Raw genomic sequence first — 15,561 nt, forward strand, 5'->3', positions numbered from 1 at the left:
ACACACACACACACACACACACATATACACATTTGTCTGCAGTGATCACCTTCTTAGGATCAGTGTGCCAGCATATATATCTATAGTACAGTATTGTATATCAGTAATGTCTACAAATGAAGTGTAACCCACATCCACCACGCCTCACTGGTGGTGGTACAGAGGCCCCGGGGCCTGTTGGTGCACCACGCCCAGTGGCCATACGTGTCTCTGGTGCTCTCAGAAACTGTTACAATTTCCTCTAGAATTTTAATGAATAAATTGAATATATTGCTTGATGTTGTCTTGTTTCTGTGGCTTGTTGGTGTAATTTTGTCATATATGGTGAGGGTAAGTTACTAGGGATGACAGGTTAAGAGTTCTGATATTTCCTAGTTAACGCTTATGTGTTATATAGAGAAGCCTGGGGTGAGAGATGGTATGGTTTAGCAACAGTTTCCACTACTGTAAGAACTCCGTGGCCGCCGTGGTAAGCCAAGTTGGGGCCTGAGCCATGCATCTTTAAGCATGACGTCTTCCCACTCCTTCCCTCCAGCCAGCCTTGGCTTGCTAGACACTCTGAGAACATAAACAAGCCAACCAAGGTCCTATTAATAACATTACGAGAACTGGACGCAATTTTCGTAGAATTTTTGTATTGCTGGAATATTTGTGAGAGCCACTAACGATATGAAACTTTAAAAGGTATTAAGTAATGAAATGCACTGGTTATATCAGTACCATGTGACTAATAAGACCTACTTTTCATGATAGTAAAGGTTAAGGCAAAGAACGTGTATGTTTAAATGCGATTGATTTACACGAAAGGCATAAATTGCGTTTAACTTATTTTAACACAAGGATAATAACAAATTGAATTTTATGAAAAAAAGTTGTTTTTATTAATATTTATGACATGCCAGGTTGCCAGTCGAAACTATATAACATTTATACTAGGGATCCTTAAAGCTGGAGTTGGAGGTGACCACAACGCTTGTCAACATCAGAAGTGGTTATGTCCTTCAGAAGCTCATAAAACAGCAACAACCCGTGCCAGGGGATGTCAAGGAGTACATCTGTGTGTCCCTGATGCTTGGTAGGTGTTGCAACCATCGCTTTACCCGTTTCCGCGCGCCTCGTTTTAACAAATAATGGCCATGTTTTCAGAACATCGTTGTTCTTATTCCTACACTCAGACAGTTTGCCATTATTATTTTACTTATAACATGTATAAAGATTTAAGCAGACATTTTTTACAATAACAGAATATAATTATTCCATTTCTGGGTAGTAGATAGTGTTGATTAGTATACTTTACACAGGGTCATAAACGCCCGACCCACAATTCTCCCCGCTTGGAGATAGAAGAAACCCGTGTGTGCTTCTGGCAAGGTTAACATCTAAAGACTGTGGAAAAACACATATTGTCTACGGGAACTCTAGACATACAGTTGTGGATGATCCTCTCTGTAGGGCAACTGTGGACTGGAAAACGGGGCGAGTTCTGGACTACACAGAGAGAACCCGAACAGATGCTAAGAGAAGTCACATGAGTGTCTTTCCTTCCCAACCCTCTCATTCTCCCCTGGCTTGGCTCACACACTTCAGGTGCTCCTAAATTTTTTCTATGATCTCATCTTTAATTTGTCTTCTTTTGCGGGTTTATTTATTATTATTATCTGCGTGAGTGATTTTTATGATGTCTGCACTTTCCTTGGTCGACTTCTATATAATAATGTCTTGTGTCTAATGATCCTAATCTTTTTGGCCTCGAACATTTGAATGTGAGAGGTTTAGTGGCTGTATGATCAAGGTTAGCCCGGCTGTTTATTTGCACACACACACACACACACACAAGAACATAAGAATGGTGGAAACTGCAGCGGGCCTATTGGCCCATACTGGGCAGTCCCGTTTACACCCAACCCCTATTGCTCATATAAGCATCCAACCTATGTTTGAAGCTATCCAGCGTATTCGAGTTAATGATGATATTTGGTAACTTGTTCCATTCATCCACTACTCTGTTTCCAAACCAGCGTTTACCTATTTCGCGCCTAAATCTAAATTTGTCTAATTTAAAACCATTTTTACTAGTTCGCTCCTGTTTGGATAGTTTGAGTACCTTTGCAATGTCACCTTTGTTTAGCCCTGACTTCCATTTATACACCTCTATCAGGTCGCCCCTCGCTCTACGTCTCTCGAGGGAGTGCAAATTAACATGCTTTAACCTGTCTCTATACTCAAGGTTCCTAATGCCCGGGATTAGTCTTGTCATTCTCCTCTGAATTCTGTCCAAGGATTCTATATCCATTCTGTAATACGGTGACCAGAACTGAACTGCGTAATCCAGGTGTGGTCTCACAAGCGCAAAATACAGTTTTAGGATGACCTCGCTAGTCTTGTAACTAACACTCCTTTGTATGAACCCAAGTACTTTATTAGCCTTGTTACGAGCAAAAACACATTGCTTATTTGGCTTAAGGTTCCTACTTATCATTACTCTTAAATCTCTCTTGCAGTCGGATTTCTCAATGGCATCGTTGTTCATCTGGTAACTGGTTTCCCTGCTTACATCTCCTATACTGAGCACTTTACATTTGTCCACGTTAAATTTCATCTGCCATTTTTCAGATCATTCGAAAATTTTTTTTAGATCTTCCTGTAGTTTTGCGGAGTCCTCGTCAGATTTAATAACACGTCCTATTTTAATGTCATCAGCAAATTTACTTATGTTACTGTCTATGCCGATATCTACAGTTTGTCGTTTATGTATATAATAAATAATAATGGTCCAAGTACTGAGCCTTGGGGGAACTCCACTAGTAACGTTGCTCCAATGGGATTTAGTGCCGTTAATGCTCACTCGCTGTTTCCTGTCCTGTAACCAAGCCCTAATCCATTTAAGGATATTACCTTTGATGCCATGTGCTTCTACCTTTCTAATTAGTCTTTCGTGGGGGACTCTGTCGAAGGCTTTGCTAAAGTCGAGATATACCACATCATAATTGTGCCCCTCGTCCACCGATTCGAAAACTGGTGAAAAGAATGTTAATAGATTAGTTAGACATGAACGCCCGCTTGTGAAGCCATGCTGGGAATCATTGATCAATCGGTGCTTCTCCAGGTGATTTCGAATAGAATTTGAAATGATTGCTTCCAGTAATTTGCCTACTATTGATGTTAGACACACACACACACACACACACACACACACAGTACCATGTCACCTTTGAACCCCCTGATATGACGCTCATTGAGGTGAATCTGTGTGTCATTTTGTCCAGTGTCGCAATGATGATGCAAGTAGGACCAATTATAGGTGTTTTATAACGCTATAATCAGGTCCTCCACACTACGGCATTCAGGAATAAACTCGTTACTCCTCTCTGTCACTCGTTACTCCCCTCTATCACTCGTTACTCCTCTCTATCACTCGTTACTCCCCTCTATCACTCGTTACTCCCCTCTAGCACTCGTTACTCCCCTCTATCACTCGTTACTCCCCTCTATAACTCGCTACTCCCCTCTGTCACCCGTTATTGTCGTATCTTCGTCATCTCGACCGTCGTTTGGCAGTGGGATTATAAAACTCCTCACCCCACCGAACACACCCTGGTATAGAATAATGTACGTGTGTATCTGTGTCTGTATATATGTTCACGGTGACAGTACTCTTATTTCCACAGTGTGGTTTTGGTCAAATTACATATCATCCAAAAAACTCTGTTTTATCTTGAATCAAATCTGAAATTGAATATACTTTACAGGAATACAATACAATACAGTACAATATCTCGTGCACTCAGTAATGCCAGGGTGTGTTATGCCCTGCCTAGAGCAATAGACCATGAGAGTGACGAGTGACAAGCCTGAGTCACATAATTTTCGCAGTTGATGAAAAACTGACTTACCTCGAATTTTTTTTTTTTTCAATCTGGTCCGTATTTCCGCGTCGCAGTTTAATAGCCGTGTAATACACCTCCTGTGAGAGTACTGCAGTGTGATCAGTCATGTCAAAACTACACAAGTGACAACAGTAGGTGGCCAAGTCAGTTTAATAAGTTAACATTGCCTGACAGTTCCTTTGATTATACCCAACCTCGCGTGACTGCTATATTCCTCATTAAATAAACACATCCTAGTCACTAGGTTTAAATTGCTCAATAAACACAGCTTAAAATCGTGTTGATTTACCCAGTTGATAAAAACATCGGAGTAAAGAGAACGTTTATTATTTTTTTAGTGGAAAAAACCGTTTACTCATTAAATTCTGGTCAGCAATGTTTAATAAGTAAATAAAAATAACCCAGGAAGCCACTATATACAAATCTTATACTGTAATTACACACACAGCATTCATTTGAACATGTTTTAAAATATTGTACTGTTTACAAGACGATTATTTCTCTTATCTCATGTTTACATAATCTATAAACACTACACATTTTATCATTCGTTAAAGAAGATCTAAGTATCGCGGTGCTAATAGAAGCTAATACGTCATATCAGCATCGAGAAAAGATAACATACATTTTTATCTATACTTATCAGCTTCTTTGTTAGTCTTTCCTCACAGTCTGATAATACAACCTCGGTTATGATGTTCTCCTTGGCTGGCCAAACCTAACATGTAATCACCATTCATAAACAAGACCTTGGGGTATTTTTTTTCTCTCTCTAAAAGGGGTTGGGCTTAGCTTGCATGTGTAGAACCCACTCCTTAGGCCAGCTGATGGTAGCCTCGTGTTAGTTATTACCTGTGAGAGATACAAGTTGTTTGTTACAATAGTTCGAAGTAACAGAATGGTCGTAACATGCAAGGTAACAACGTCAGCGCCACCCAACAGTGAACCCTTCGGTTATGAGTCCAAATACAGTATACATAATTGTTAGCAAATACTATTGATTCTATTATGCCAGTAACTAGGGCATTCATGTGTCATATATGTAGATAATTACTATATTTAAGACAACATGATCCGTACGTGACCTTTACTTGGAAGTCACTTACAGGTTAGTGAAGTCTTGACCTAAACGTGTTAGTATGACTCAACTACTGACGTACATGTTAAGCTATATTCACCAAGTAGATCCTAAAGGTTCAGTTTGATAAGTTGGGTCAGCATCTAAAATCTAAAGGAAAGATTTTGTATAGCTAAAAACCTTCTCAACCAATGATCAATCCAAGTAAATTGTATAATGTGTGAAAACCACTGATGGTAGAGATTAATTTAAATGTTATCTTAGGTACATGCTGGTGGATCAGAAATATGATCAGGTGTACTGTAATTCCTGAATTACTGATCGACATCGAAAATATAAACACGTTCTCTGGGGGGTCCTCAGGTGACTACAGACCTACAGATACAGGATTGCATACAGTGTTCTGCTACCTGTACCCCACTACATGGTCACACTGTATAAACATTATTCTGTGTAATGTCTGAATAAATTATTACTGGCTCGTTGCCCTGGTAATTGGAGCATGAACTATTGTGATCTCTCTCTCTGGCTGGAATCCAACAGAGGTCGTGAGAGGTAAAGGTCCCGTCCCGTCTCAGTAATGCCAAGTGGGTGTTATGATGCTGTGGGGGAAATAAAACGAACCCAGAGTAGTTGTGTGTGTGTGTTAGTAAAGGTGGAAGTGTTTAAAACCAATTATTCGTTAATACTCTCAATTAGCTCTGTCGATGTTAAGTTACAGGTAATAGAAATTATATATTAATGTGCTTTGTTGTGTTCTGTACTACTTTTAGGTTGTACACGTGTACAGAAATAGCTTGTCCTTCCCTGCTAAAACAAGAAGCGGATGACAGAGGAAAATTTAATTATCATTATTATCATTAAGTGCTTACGATTTTCATACACCGACTCGATATATAGAAAAAGTTCATATACGAATCAAATTAACCAAGATATAATTATGATGGTTATAGTCTGACACTGGTAGAATAAAAACGTGTTGTTAGTGGCCACGACCTAAGACACAACTTTAGGGTCTTGGTACAGTTTATTCCAAGCTTACAACAGATGGTTAGGTGACAGTGTGTTTCCTGGCTTACAACACACACCATAGGTTATAGATTTGTCACATTAGCAAAGGTTGTTTTAAAGAAAGACTAGTTTATTACACTAGTCGTTTCGAAAGCAGTTCCCTATACTGATCATTGATTTTTCTCCACACCGACATGATACCGTACGTTACCTCGCCCTGCAGTACAGACTGTGAAGTAAAGTTTTGCCTCAATTTGCCACAGCGAGGAAAGTGTTTTGCACAAGAAGCGGCGAGTGGTGTTGCGACTACCTCTTTGTACACACACACACACACACACACACGCACGCACACGCACACACACACACACACACACACACACACACACACACACACACACACTTTTACCTCATGCTGAATCACGGTGTCGTGTAACCTTGTGCGCGAAAGGGTACGCAAGTTTTACTCAAGACTGAAGTGAGGTTAAGTTATCTTCCACTTACTCTTACCACAGAAATAATTTCACTTTTAATAGAATATACAAACAATATATATCAAGACGAAATAATATAAAATGTTTACAAAAGTAATAACAAAGTAGAAATGCTTACAAGACTTTTATATCCAAACTTGTCTCCCGTGTTAATATTAATCCTGGCAAATAGTAAAAAGTTTACTCAGTTTTGTCTCGTTTAGAAACAGACCTTGAGATATATAACATATTGTCTATATTTGTTGTTATCAGTATCACTAAATAAGTTCAATCTAAGCAGAAGAGTCGTGATGATCTGTTGTGTGTGCTGATAGAATTTCGACTCCTTGCGGTACCGTCATGCTGAATACCAACAGATTTTGTTAATGGCTGTTGCGAGGCAGCAGCGAGTCTGTTCAAGCTAACCTTGGAAGGTCATTAATGCTTGCCACTCCTCGGTACACTATAGTTTATGTGATAGAGAACTGTTCACTTCCTTATATTCAAACGTAAAGCAGCTTCAGTAATACGGGTATATTTCCCTCGTGTAATGTTGTCAGGATTCTGTTATGCGGGAACATCTTGAGAGGAGTGCTGCTGGGGCGTTAATGACCGGGTCTAACACTTCACATTTGTGTTGATTCACAAGTGACAATATCCAAGCTTAGATTATTTATACATTATGTAGATATTAAGAACATTGATTGTATTCGTGTGAAATATTGTCTTGTATGGTGAGATATGTAACAAATAGTGATGGCATTTAATTATTTTGTGAGAACCTTTGACTTTGTGAGGACTGATGCCCAAAAATTATGATAATTTTCAAGTTGTTAGATTTTGTATCTGAGTGAAAAGTGTTCAAAAACTTTTGATTGATTTTTCCAGTTATGTAACTGTATATTGTCAGCCTTCCGGCTGCCATGCTCTTTCAATAAACCGTTAATTATTATTATTATTATTATTACACACACACACACACACTCTAACACACACTATATATCTTCCTTATATCTAGACAGATATAAATGTGACTATAAACAATTGTTATTGTCTAAACTCTGACATTTTGCCATTATGTTAACAGACTGACAGATAGTCCTTATGAGATCACACGTTGTGAAAAACATTCACAATAGGACACAGGAAGTAACAACAGCCAACAGTAGATACAAGAAGTTGTTATATATGTGACCTCAATGTTCATTAGTGTTCAATACATTCCCATGATTAATCCTCTGAACATACACTGGGAATATTCTTGAGTTTCTTGGTCACCTGTCTCAGTATGCTGTTCACACTTACTCTTGACACTTCCCTCAAGGTCAGTTACAGTTAAGGGAAAAATATATTGAAGATTTGTGTTGATATTTACCAGGGGGAAACTGTCAGGGAAAATATGGCTACTTCTGACAAAACTGGTAATACTCGTCTCTCTGGCACTCGTCTCTAGCACGAGTACATCATGTGTTGCCAAACTCAGGTATAATATGTACCCAGAGGTGTTAATGATATCTGTTCCACAGAAGAACAAAAATATTAACTATAAAATAACATGTTATTGGAATTCAATCTTAACGAGGAATATGACCTAGATCTATAAAAACACTTGACCTCGCGGCGTGTTAGGCTAGTAATGTCAGTTGTACGAGGGAAAAATATATATTAGAATTTTAATGTTAGATACACCGTAGGTTTTTCAGTGCGTTGAAATACTGTACATACTTTATGTCCTGCACTCTTGTACATAATTAAAAAATAATAATAATAATTTATACCAACTATGTGACATGTGATTTGGCTTTCGCACATCATTATTGAGTGATAAGTGTTTTGCCTTATCGTTTACTGCCTACAACACAGCCTCACGACCACTTGTGTGTACTCTGGAAGTTTTCTCTGAAGATTAAAGTTTCTACAAATAATTAGAGGTATAAACCGGGCTTGACGCAATGTTTTCGTATGCCGATGAGTAAGATCTGTTACTGGAGCTTGTGTACAGTGTTCATGTTGACCTACCTACCTACCGCGGTGTCTTATGAGTGGTCTCTTTTTCTATAACGTTCAATTATTTATTTTTTGTGTATCGTACACCTGTTTACACCGATTGGTTACCAAAATTGCCGCTTGAATGAACTTACACCCGTTTGGTCTGGCCAGTTCTCTATTACTTTTTGTATTAAGCAACTTATTAGTAGCCACCTGTCAGTAACGACCACCATGCAGGTCATCTACACCAGCGCTTCTCAAACTATCTGATGTGGCGGACCGGCATGGTTTTTTTTCAATGTGCCACGGACCGGCGAGCGAAGCGAGCCAATCCCGGGCCTATAGGCCCCCCCAGGAAAATCTTTTGAGATATGTCCTATTTCAGGGGCATTTTGAGACTATCTGTACTAAACATGAAGACATGATGTCTTATTCATTCTAAGGCCAATCATCATTGACGTAACAAGTCTTCCCAGTGTGCCAGGGACCAGTACCATATTTGTGCCATACAATTAATTGTTTACGATCAGAGAAAATATTATTTGAACATTCGTAGTAATATTATTTTATACAGGAAAAATATAATGAATATAAAAGTTGACACATTTTTATTTTATATTGATTTTGTAAACAACTTAACACAGTAATAACAATTAACACAATAACACAATTAACACAATAATATTCATGTCAAAACCTTAACCTTTACTAATGTGAAGAGTGAGCCTGCTTCTTCTTTGTCAGCTTATCCAATCGTGGTTCAATTGAGGACAGTGCCACGCGCAATGGAGAATGAACATCCTTACAATTCCTGTATTTTGTCTTAATGACACTCATTGTTGAGAAGCCAGTCTCGCAGAGGTAGGTTGAAGGAAAGGGGAGAAGAGTTTTCAGAGCAATTTCACTAAGCTCAGGATATTCTGCTTTCACTTTTATCCAAAAAGATGCAAGTGATGTTGAAGTTTCGAAACTCATCTTCAATCCTTCGTCAGCAGCCAGCTCCAACAACTTATCCTCCATAGTGACACTTAAGAAAAAGTCATCTCTCAGTGGCATAAACGGATTTCGGATCCATCCAGTCCCTTTCCGTGGATCTTCTTCTGCTGGAAAATAATGCTTAAAACGATTTGCCAAATTATTCAAGTGTTCTTTGATGACATTTTGCAGAGACACAACATTAAGGTCTTCGCCTGCTTCGACTATGACTGTTGCCAATTGGTGAAACATGTCATAACAATCTCTTGACACTCGACTCTTCCATGCTTCTAGCTTCCGTTTTTGCCCGTCGATCTTGTCTGCCATTGTAAAACACGATGCCATCCTTCCCTGCATGGAGGTGTTGAGATCATTAAAGATGGCAAAGATATCAGCCAAATAAGCCAGCTTGGCTAGCCAATCCACTTCTCGGAACAATTGTGACCAATTTGGTTTTTTGTCCTGAAGAAACTCGGCAAGTTCGTTTCGTAGCTCTCACACTCTTGACAGAACTTTTCCCCTCGATAACCAACGTACATCGGCATGCAATAGGAGCAGTTTATGATCAGCTCTCATATCATCACATAATGCAGTGAATAGTCTCGAATTTAAAGCATTTGCTTTTACATGATTCACAATTTTTACAACCTCGCTGAGCACACTATTTAGTTCTATTGACATTTTTTTTGTTGCAAGATTTTCTCGGTGAAGGAAGCAGTGTGTTGACTTGCATTCTGGGGCAAGCGCCTTGATCTGGGTAACCACTCCCGAATGCCGTCCTATCATTGAGGCAGCACCATCAGTACATACGCCTACACAAAACTTGAAATCCAACCCACATTTGTTAACGATGTTGTCGTTCACAGTCTTGAACACTTCAGAACTAGTTGTTTTTGTTGGTAGTGAAGCAGAGAAAAAAACTCTTCTTTAAGATCACCCTCATGTTCAAAGCGCACATACACCATCAGAACTGCCTGATTAGGATAAGGAGGTTATTATAACATAAAATTATATTACAAACAGGATAAAAATTGGAATGTTAAGACCGGTCCACAATAATTTTTTGTTTTTCAAATTTACACAGGAATAGTGTGAACCGGCCTTTAAGATTATTAGTACTTACATTTTCAGATCAGTGGGTTGGGATGGGGTCCCAAATGACAAACACGCAGATACCCGTATGATGCTCTCTGTTCCACTTCTTGATGGTAACTAACCACTGACCTGTGACCTGACATCACAGACTGCTGATCCACACGTGTGGAATAGCAGGGTTGCCAGCTGTGTGACACCCTTCACGGCTGGCACGCATAGTAAAAAATCGGCCATTTCTTTTAATGGGATGCATACATTTATTTTATCCGAAATTAAATAACTACCATACTTAAAATAAAAAGATTTATGTTTTGGGTGGATATGGCGTAACTGGTGGCCGAGAAACGTGGCAATTCTGGCAACACAAGGTGATGCGCCCTATTGATATCCCCAGGTGTGGTTCCCACAGAGTCAAACGCCACATCATCATGAAGGTGTTGTTATACGTATTTCAGTTCGCTGTTTTGCTGTTCATTATATCGCATTCGTTAGTTGCATAGCAATGACTTTTAACATGAGTTAGTAAATGAAAAATATAGCCATAATAAATATAAAAACTACAATGAAAATGTAAAAAAAAAAAAGACCGAGTCAGATGTCCCGGCAGTGTCACGTGGTGTGGAACGTGACTATCGTTTCTTTCTTTTCTGAAAACTCCGCGTACCGGCAGACGATGGCTCACGGACCGGCACCGGTCCGCGGACCACACTTTGAGTAGCACTGATCTACACCACGTGCTTAACTGTGTATACGGCTACTTATCTCATGTGACGATGTGCCTGTAACGACGGCTTGCCTGTAGCGGCCATCTGTCTACAGTGACGACATGATTACAGTAGTTACCTGTCTTAAGCAGCTACCTGTCTTAATCAGTTACCTGTCCTAAGCAGCTACCTGTCTTAATCAGTTACCTGTCCTAAGCAGCTACCTGTCTTAAGCAACTACCTGTCTTAATCAGCTACCGGTCTTTAGCTCTCTGTATCGTCTGAATCACATGTTTCAGTATTATGGTTTGTGTGGAATCATCATTGGTGGCAGGAACGCTTGAGATACTGACTTAGATCAACACCGTATGAACGCTTCCTAATGACCATCTGGCCTCTGTATCACGTACAGTTGTCTTCAGTGACCAGTTGTTGCTAGAAACTACCAGTTAGTAAAGGCCAGTATTCGGCAGCTGGTGTTTGCCCTTAGTGTCACCTGTCCTTGAATTCCTTTTCTTCTGTTGCCCCAAGCTGTTGTACCTTGCTTGTCATTCAGGTGTAAATACAACAAACTTTTCTTTGCATGATGAAGACAAATACTACATATGAAATTAAATAACTATGATTACGAAAATCCAACATTTATCAGTTTAAGAAAATTATAACTAATAACAGTGAAAGATGACTTTTTTGGGTGAACTAAGAAGGTGTGTGTGTGTGTATGTGTGTCCCAGGGTGAAGGAGAGGAGGAGAACAACAATGAAGTGAAGTGGAAGGACAGAGTGGTGGAGTGGGTGGGTGAGACGGATGTTGGTATGCAGGCGTGTCTAGCGTTGTCCAAGGGTATGAATATTTGAAGGACTGAACGATAATGTCCAAGGTTTGGAATAATTGGAGGAGACTTTATATGTGTTACTTTTATTGAAGAGTTAAGGACTATTTAACCTTCTCTCTGTCTCTCTCTCTCTCTCTCTCTCTCTCTCTCTCTCGTTCGGAACTGAGTGTAGTTTTGGTTGAACTTCTCAGGACACTTTCTACGTCGTTGTTGTGTCTTTCGCGAGTCAGTCAGGTGCCACCATTTAGAGACAAACTAATAACTATTTCTTTTAGTAATAGAAACACTTATTACCTTTCCATTCCCGTAATTACCATTGTCTTTCTTCCCTGCAGGAGCTACATAATCGCGGCGCCACGACTTGCTCGGCCCTCTACAGTGTATCGACTAGCGGTAAGCATCCTGTCTGGGTCCACCCCCGTCGACGTCACCGCCCACATGTCCTCCCACAGATCCAGCTTCAACACTGCCCGTGCCACCATCTCCCCCGGGGACACCCAAGACCTCCTCATAAAGGTGGGTGGCATCCTTTCATCTTCAGGGTCGTGTAACCGCGTACTCTCTAGTGCCTGACGGAGAAACTCCTTATGGATGAGAATCTTCACTTGGTCTGAGAATTATACCGTAATATTATTAATGGTTGGGATCTTCTTAGGCCTTTGTTTCTTTTCTTCATCATGTCCTACACAATGCTAATTTGTACGTGACCTTAGAGAATAAAGTCACCTGTCTGTCAGCATTCTTTCTCCTTCCTTAAATGGAAATGTTAAATTTTACACTATTGGTAATGTACAGTCGGGGTCAAAAGTCTTGAACTCTTAGCAATATCCGGCATCTACTTCTGAGTTATACATATATGATTGGGATATACTAATAACACTACTTGTCATCACATATTATGCCTGAACAACAAAATGGGATAAAACTCCCCTTAATACCTAAGATCTTCGGGTACTTACACGCCAAATACTGACAAGTGTTCAAGACTTTTGACACCGACTGTACATAATAATCACCATGACTGAAGCCCCCCCCCTCCAGGTCTCTCATTCTCCTTCACTGTTTAAGTTACACTTCAGTTTCCTTTATTTCTAACGGAAGTAAATAATTTAAGTTTCATTTCCACCCTTTACTACTACTATTAGTATATCGTCAGTTTTGTTGACTACGTATTGTATTTACTTCTACGACCAACTAAGTAGCATTACATTTTGACTATTAGATATAATTTCTTGGCATCTCCTGACCTCTTGTTGGATCATCTTGCTTTGTGTGCACATCACGTACCAGGAAGGGAGACGAAGGGTGAGTCAGGGAAGCAGTGAGGGGCATAAAGAAGGCAATCAGATCCCTTCTTCCTGAGTGGTGTGATGTACTGTATACACATTGCTAATAATGTGGTAGCTAGCATTTACATTTCCTATACTTTGGGTACAGCATTACTAATACTTTACAATTTTGACATTCTTACAATTACTTGTGCAACAGGAGTATATAATTGTTTACAAAAGTATGTAACTGTATAGCTACAGTAAATATGTAATCTTCTTTGAGACTACTTGATCAGCAAGAGTTTGGGCCGAGCGATGGTACAAGAAAAAAGGCTCTGGGCTTTATCATTCATTATAACCTTACCTTGGTGACTCATTGTGTTATCTACAATATGAATTTGGCAGAAGTATACTGGACTCCTGCATCATATCTAAGATGGCGATTGGCGGACATTTTTCCTCAAAATGGTCGTCAGGTGAGATACAGAATCTTGTCTCATGTTAATTGAGGCTGATATTTATTTTATGCCGTTGGTCTTTCACTCTCGGTTAACCTACAAAACTCTCATTCTGGAAATTTGAGATCCTTTCATTACTAAATTTATGTAGGAATGCGGTACCTTCATATCATTGGCCCTCATTATTCTTTCTTTACATAAATCCTTCACTCCTATTGGTGGAGAATTATGGTACTCTCCTTGTCAGTGATCTTTCTTCTCTGCTTACAGGTTCCTAAAATTGCAGAGGACAGAGCCTTTACGCTATTGGTGGAGGGTCGTCGTGGCTACTCCTTGGTCTTCCGTAACTCCACCCAGGTGCTAGTGACGCCCACCTTCCTTACCATCCTCATGCACCTCTCCAGGCCCTGCTTCACCGGCGGCCAGCTCGGTCAGTACCAGGGTGGAACATAGAGAGTTCAAATGCCATAAGTGATAATGCACGTTTAGAGACAAATTAGAAGAAACTAAATAGGAAACGTAATATAAACAAAAGGAAAAACATACACAAGGGGGAAGTGGAAAGGACGATAAAAAGGAAAAATTATTAAAATATAGAACATGTTAAATAAAAAGTAGGCAGGGGAAAGATGGTGAATTGTGCGAAAATAGATAAATGTTGAATATAACGGGAAAAATGGATTGTGGAGAGAAGGAATGATTTAACATGCCTAACAGACAAACATGTTGGTGGCGGTGGGTAAAAGGTAACATAAACACAGATGTAATAAGAGAAACAACATGAGCCACTGTCAAAGGTCTATCATAGATGAGCTCTACTGTATGTGCTAATATTAAACAACTGACTCTGTATAGTAGGTCACTGAAATATACCTATGTATTACTTGTAGACACTGATTCCTTAAATATACTATTGAAAACCATCCATTTGTACGTATGTATGTATGTATGACTCGAGTAATTCATGTAAGAAACAAAATAAACATGAAGAAATCCTGTGAATAGTCCAATAAAGAGCAGCAATAGATATAACCAGCTGGGAGGTGAGTGAAGACAAACTAAGGTGGTCACTGCAAAACACGAGAACACAGGTAAACTACAGTAATTACGGATATATGGATGAAGAAGAAGAAACAACTCCCCAATTAAAACAAAACAAAAAGTGAATAGAACATTACAGGTAAAAGTAAACACAAAATTGTACCCGGTGAGAGAAGGTAGTTCAATAACCATGTTACTCCAGGTTATACAAGAGTGGGAGGAAAATAACAGGGAGTGAAGTAAAGGCGGAGTGGTTAGAAGGTGTGGTGATCCCTGCCTCCCTGACCGGATATTATGGGTCAGCACACTAGGCTGTAACACGCTTTGTGGGGTTGAAGACAGGGTGCTCTGAGGACGAAAGCAGAGGAATGAATCTATATTATAACAAAAGGTAAACCCAAATAGAGGTGTAACTATATTAGGTTAGGTTAGGTGAAGGTCTCCTGAACATTTTAGAAATTATGTTTTATGTGTGCTGTTTCAAAAGTAGTGTGTGTGTCCTCCAAATCAGTGGGATCAGTAACTCACAATCTTCACCTCCTCACCCCACAGTTAGCGCGCGGGTGATCCTCCTCACCACAGAACTCAAGCCTTATGATGAGCCCGTCGACGCCTACATCCTAGTAAGTACTGTTAGAACCTTATAATTTGCGTGTGTGGTATATTGATCACACGCACTGAAGAGAACCCGTTTGATGTATTCTGACGTCTCCAAGTTGGGTAGCATTTAACCAACGAACCTTTGAA

At 39.6% G+C, this 15,561-nt stretch overlaps 1 protein-coding gene across 3 annotated transcripts in view; it reads left to right on the top strand.

Moving 5' to 3' along the window:
* Window positions 1-15,561, top strand: part of LOC121860708 (CD109 antigen-like) — a 126,776-nt gene that overhangs the window by 47,904 nt on the left and 63,311 nt on the right. For all 3 annotated transcript variants that reach the window (XM_042358009.1, XM_042358010.1, XM_042358011.1), the window contains exons 3-5: window positions 12,380-12,560; window positions 14,044-14,203; window positions 15,367-15,437. In XM_042358009.1, coding sequence (XP_042213943.1) covers window positions 12,380-12,560; window positions 14,044-14,203; window positions 15,367-15,437 — 412 coding nt within the window. The remainder of the gene's footprint in view (window positions 1-12,379; window positions 12,561-14,043; window positions 14,204-15,366; window positions 15,438-15,561) is intronic.

Source organism: Homarus americanus, unplaced genomic scaffold, assembly GCF_018991925.1.
Source record: "Homarus americanus isolate GMGI-L3 unplaced genomic scaffold, GMGI_Hamer_2.0 scaffold23617, whole genome shotgun sequence".
NCBI lineage: Eukaryota > Metazoa > Arthropoda > Malacostraca > Decapoda > Nephropidae > Homarus > Homarus americanus.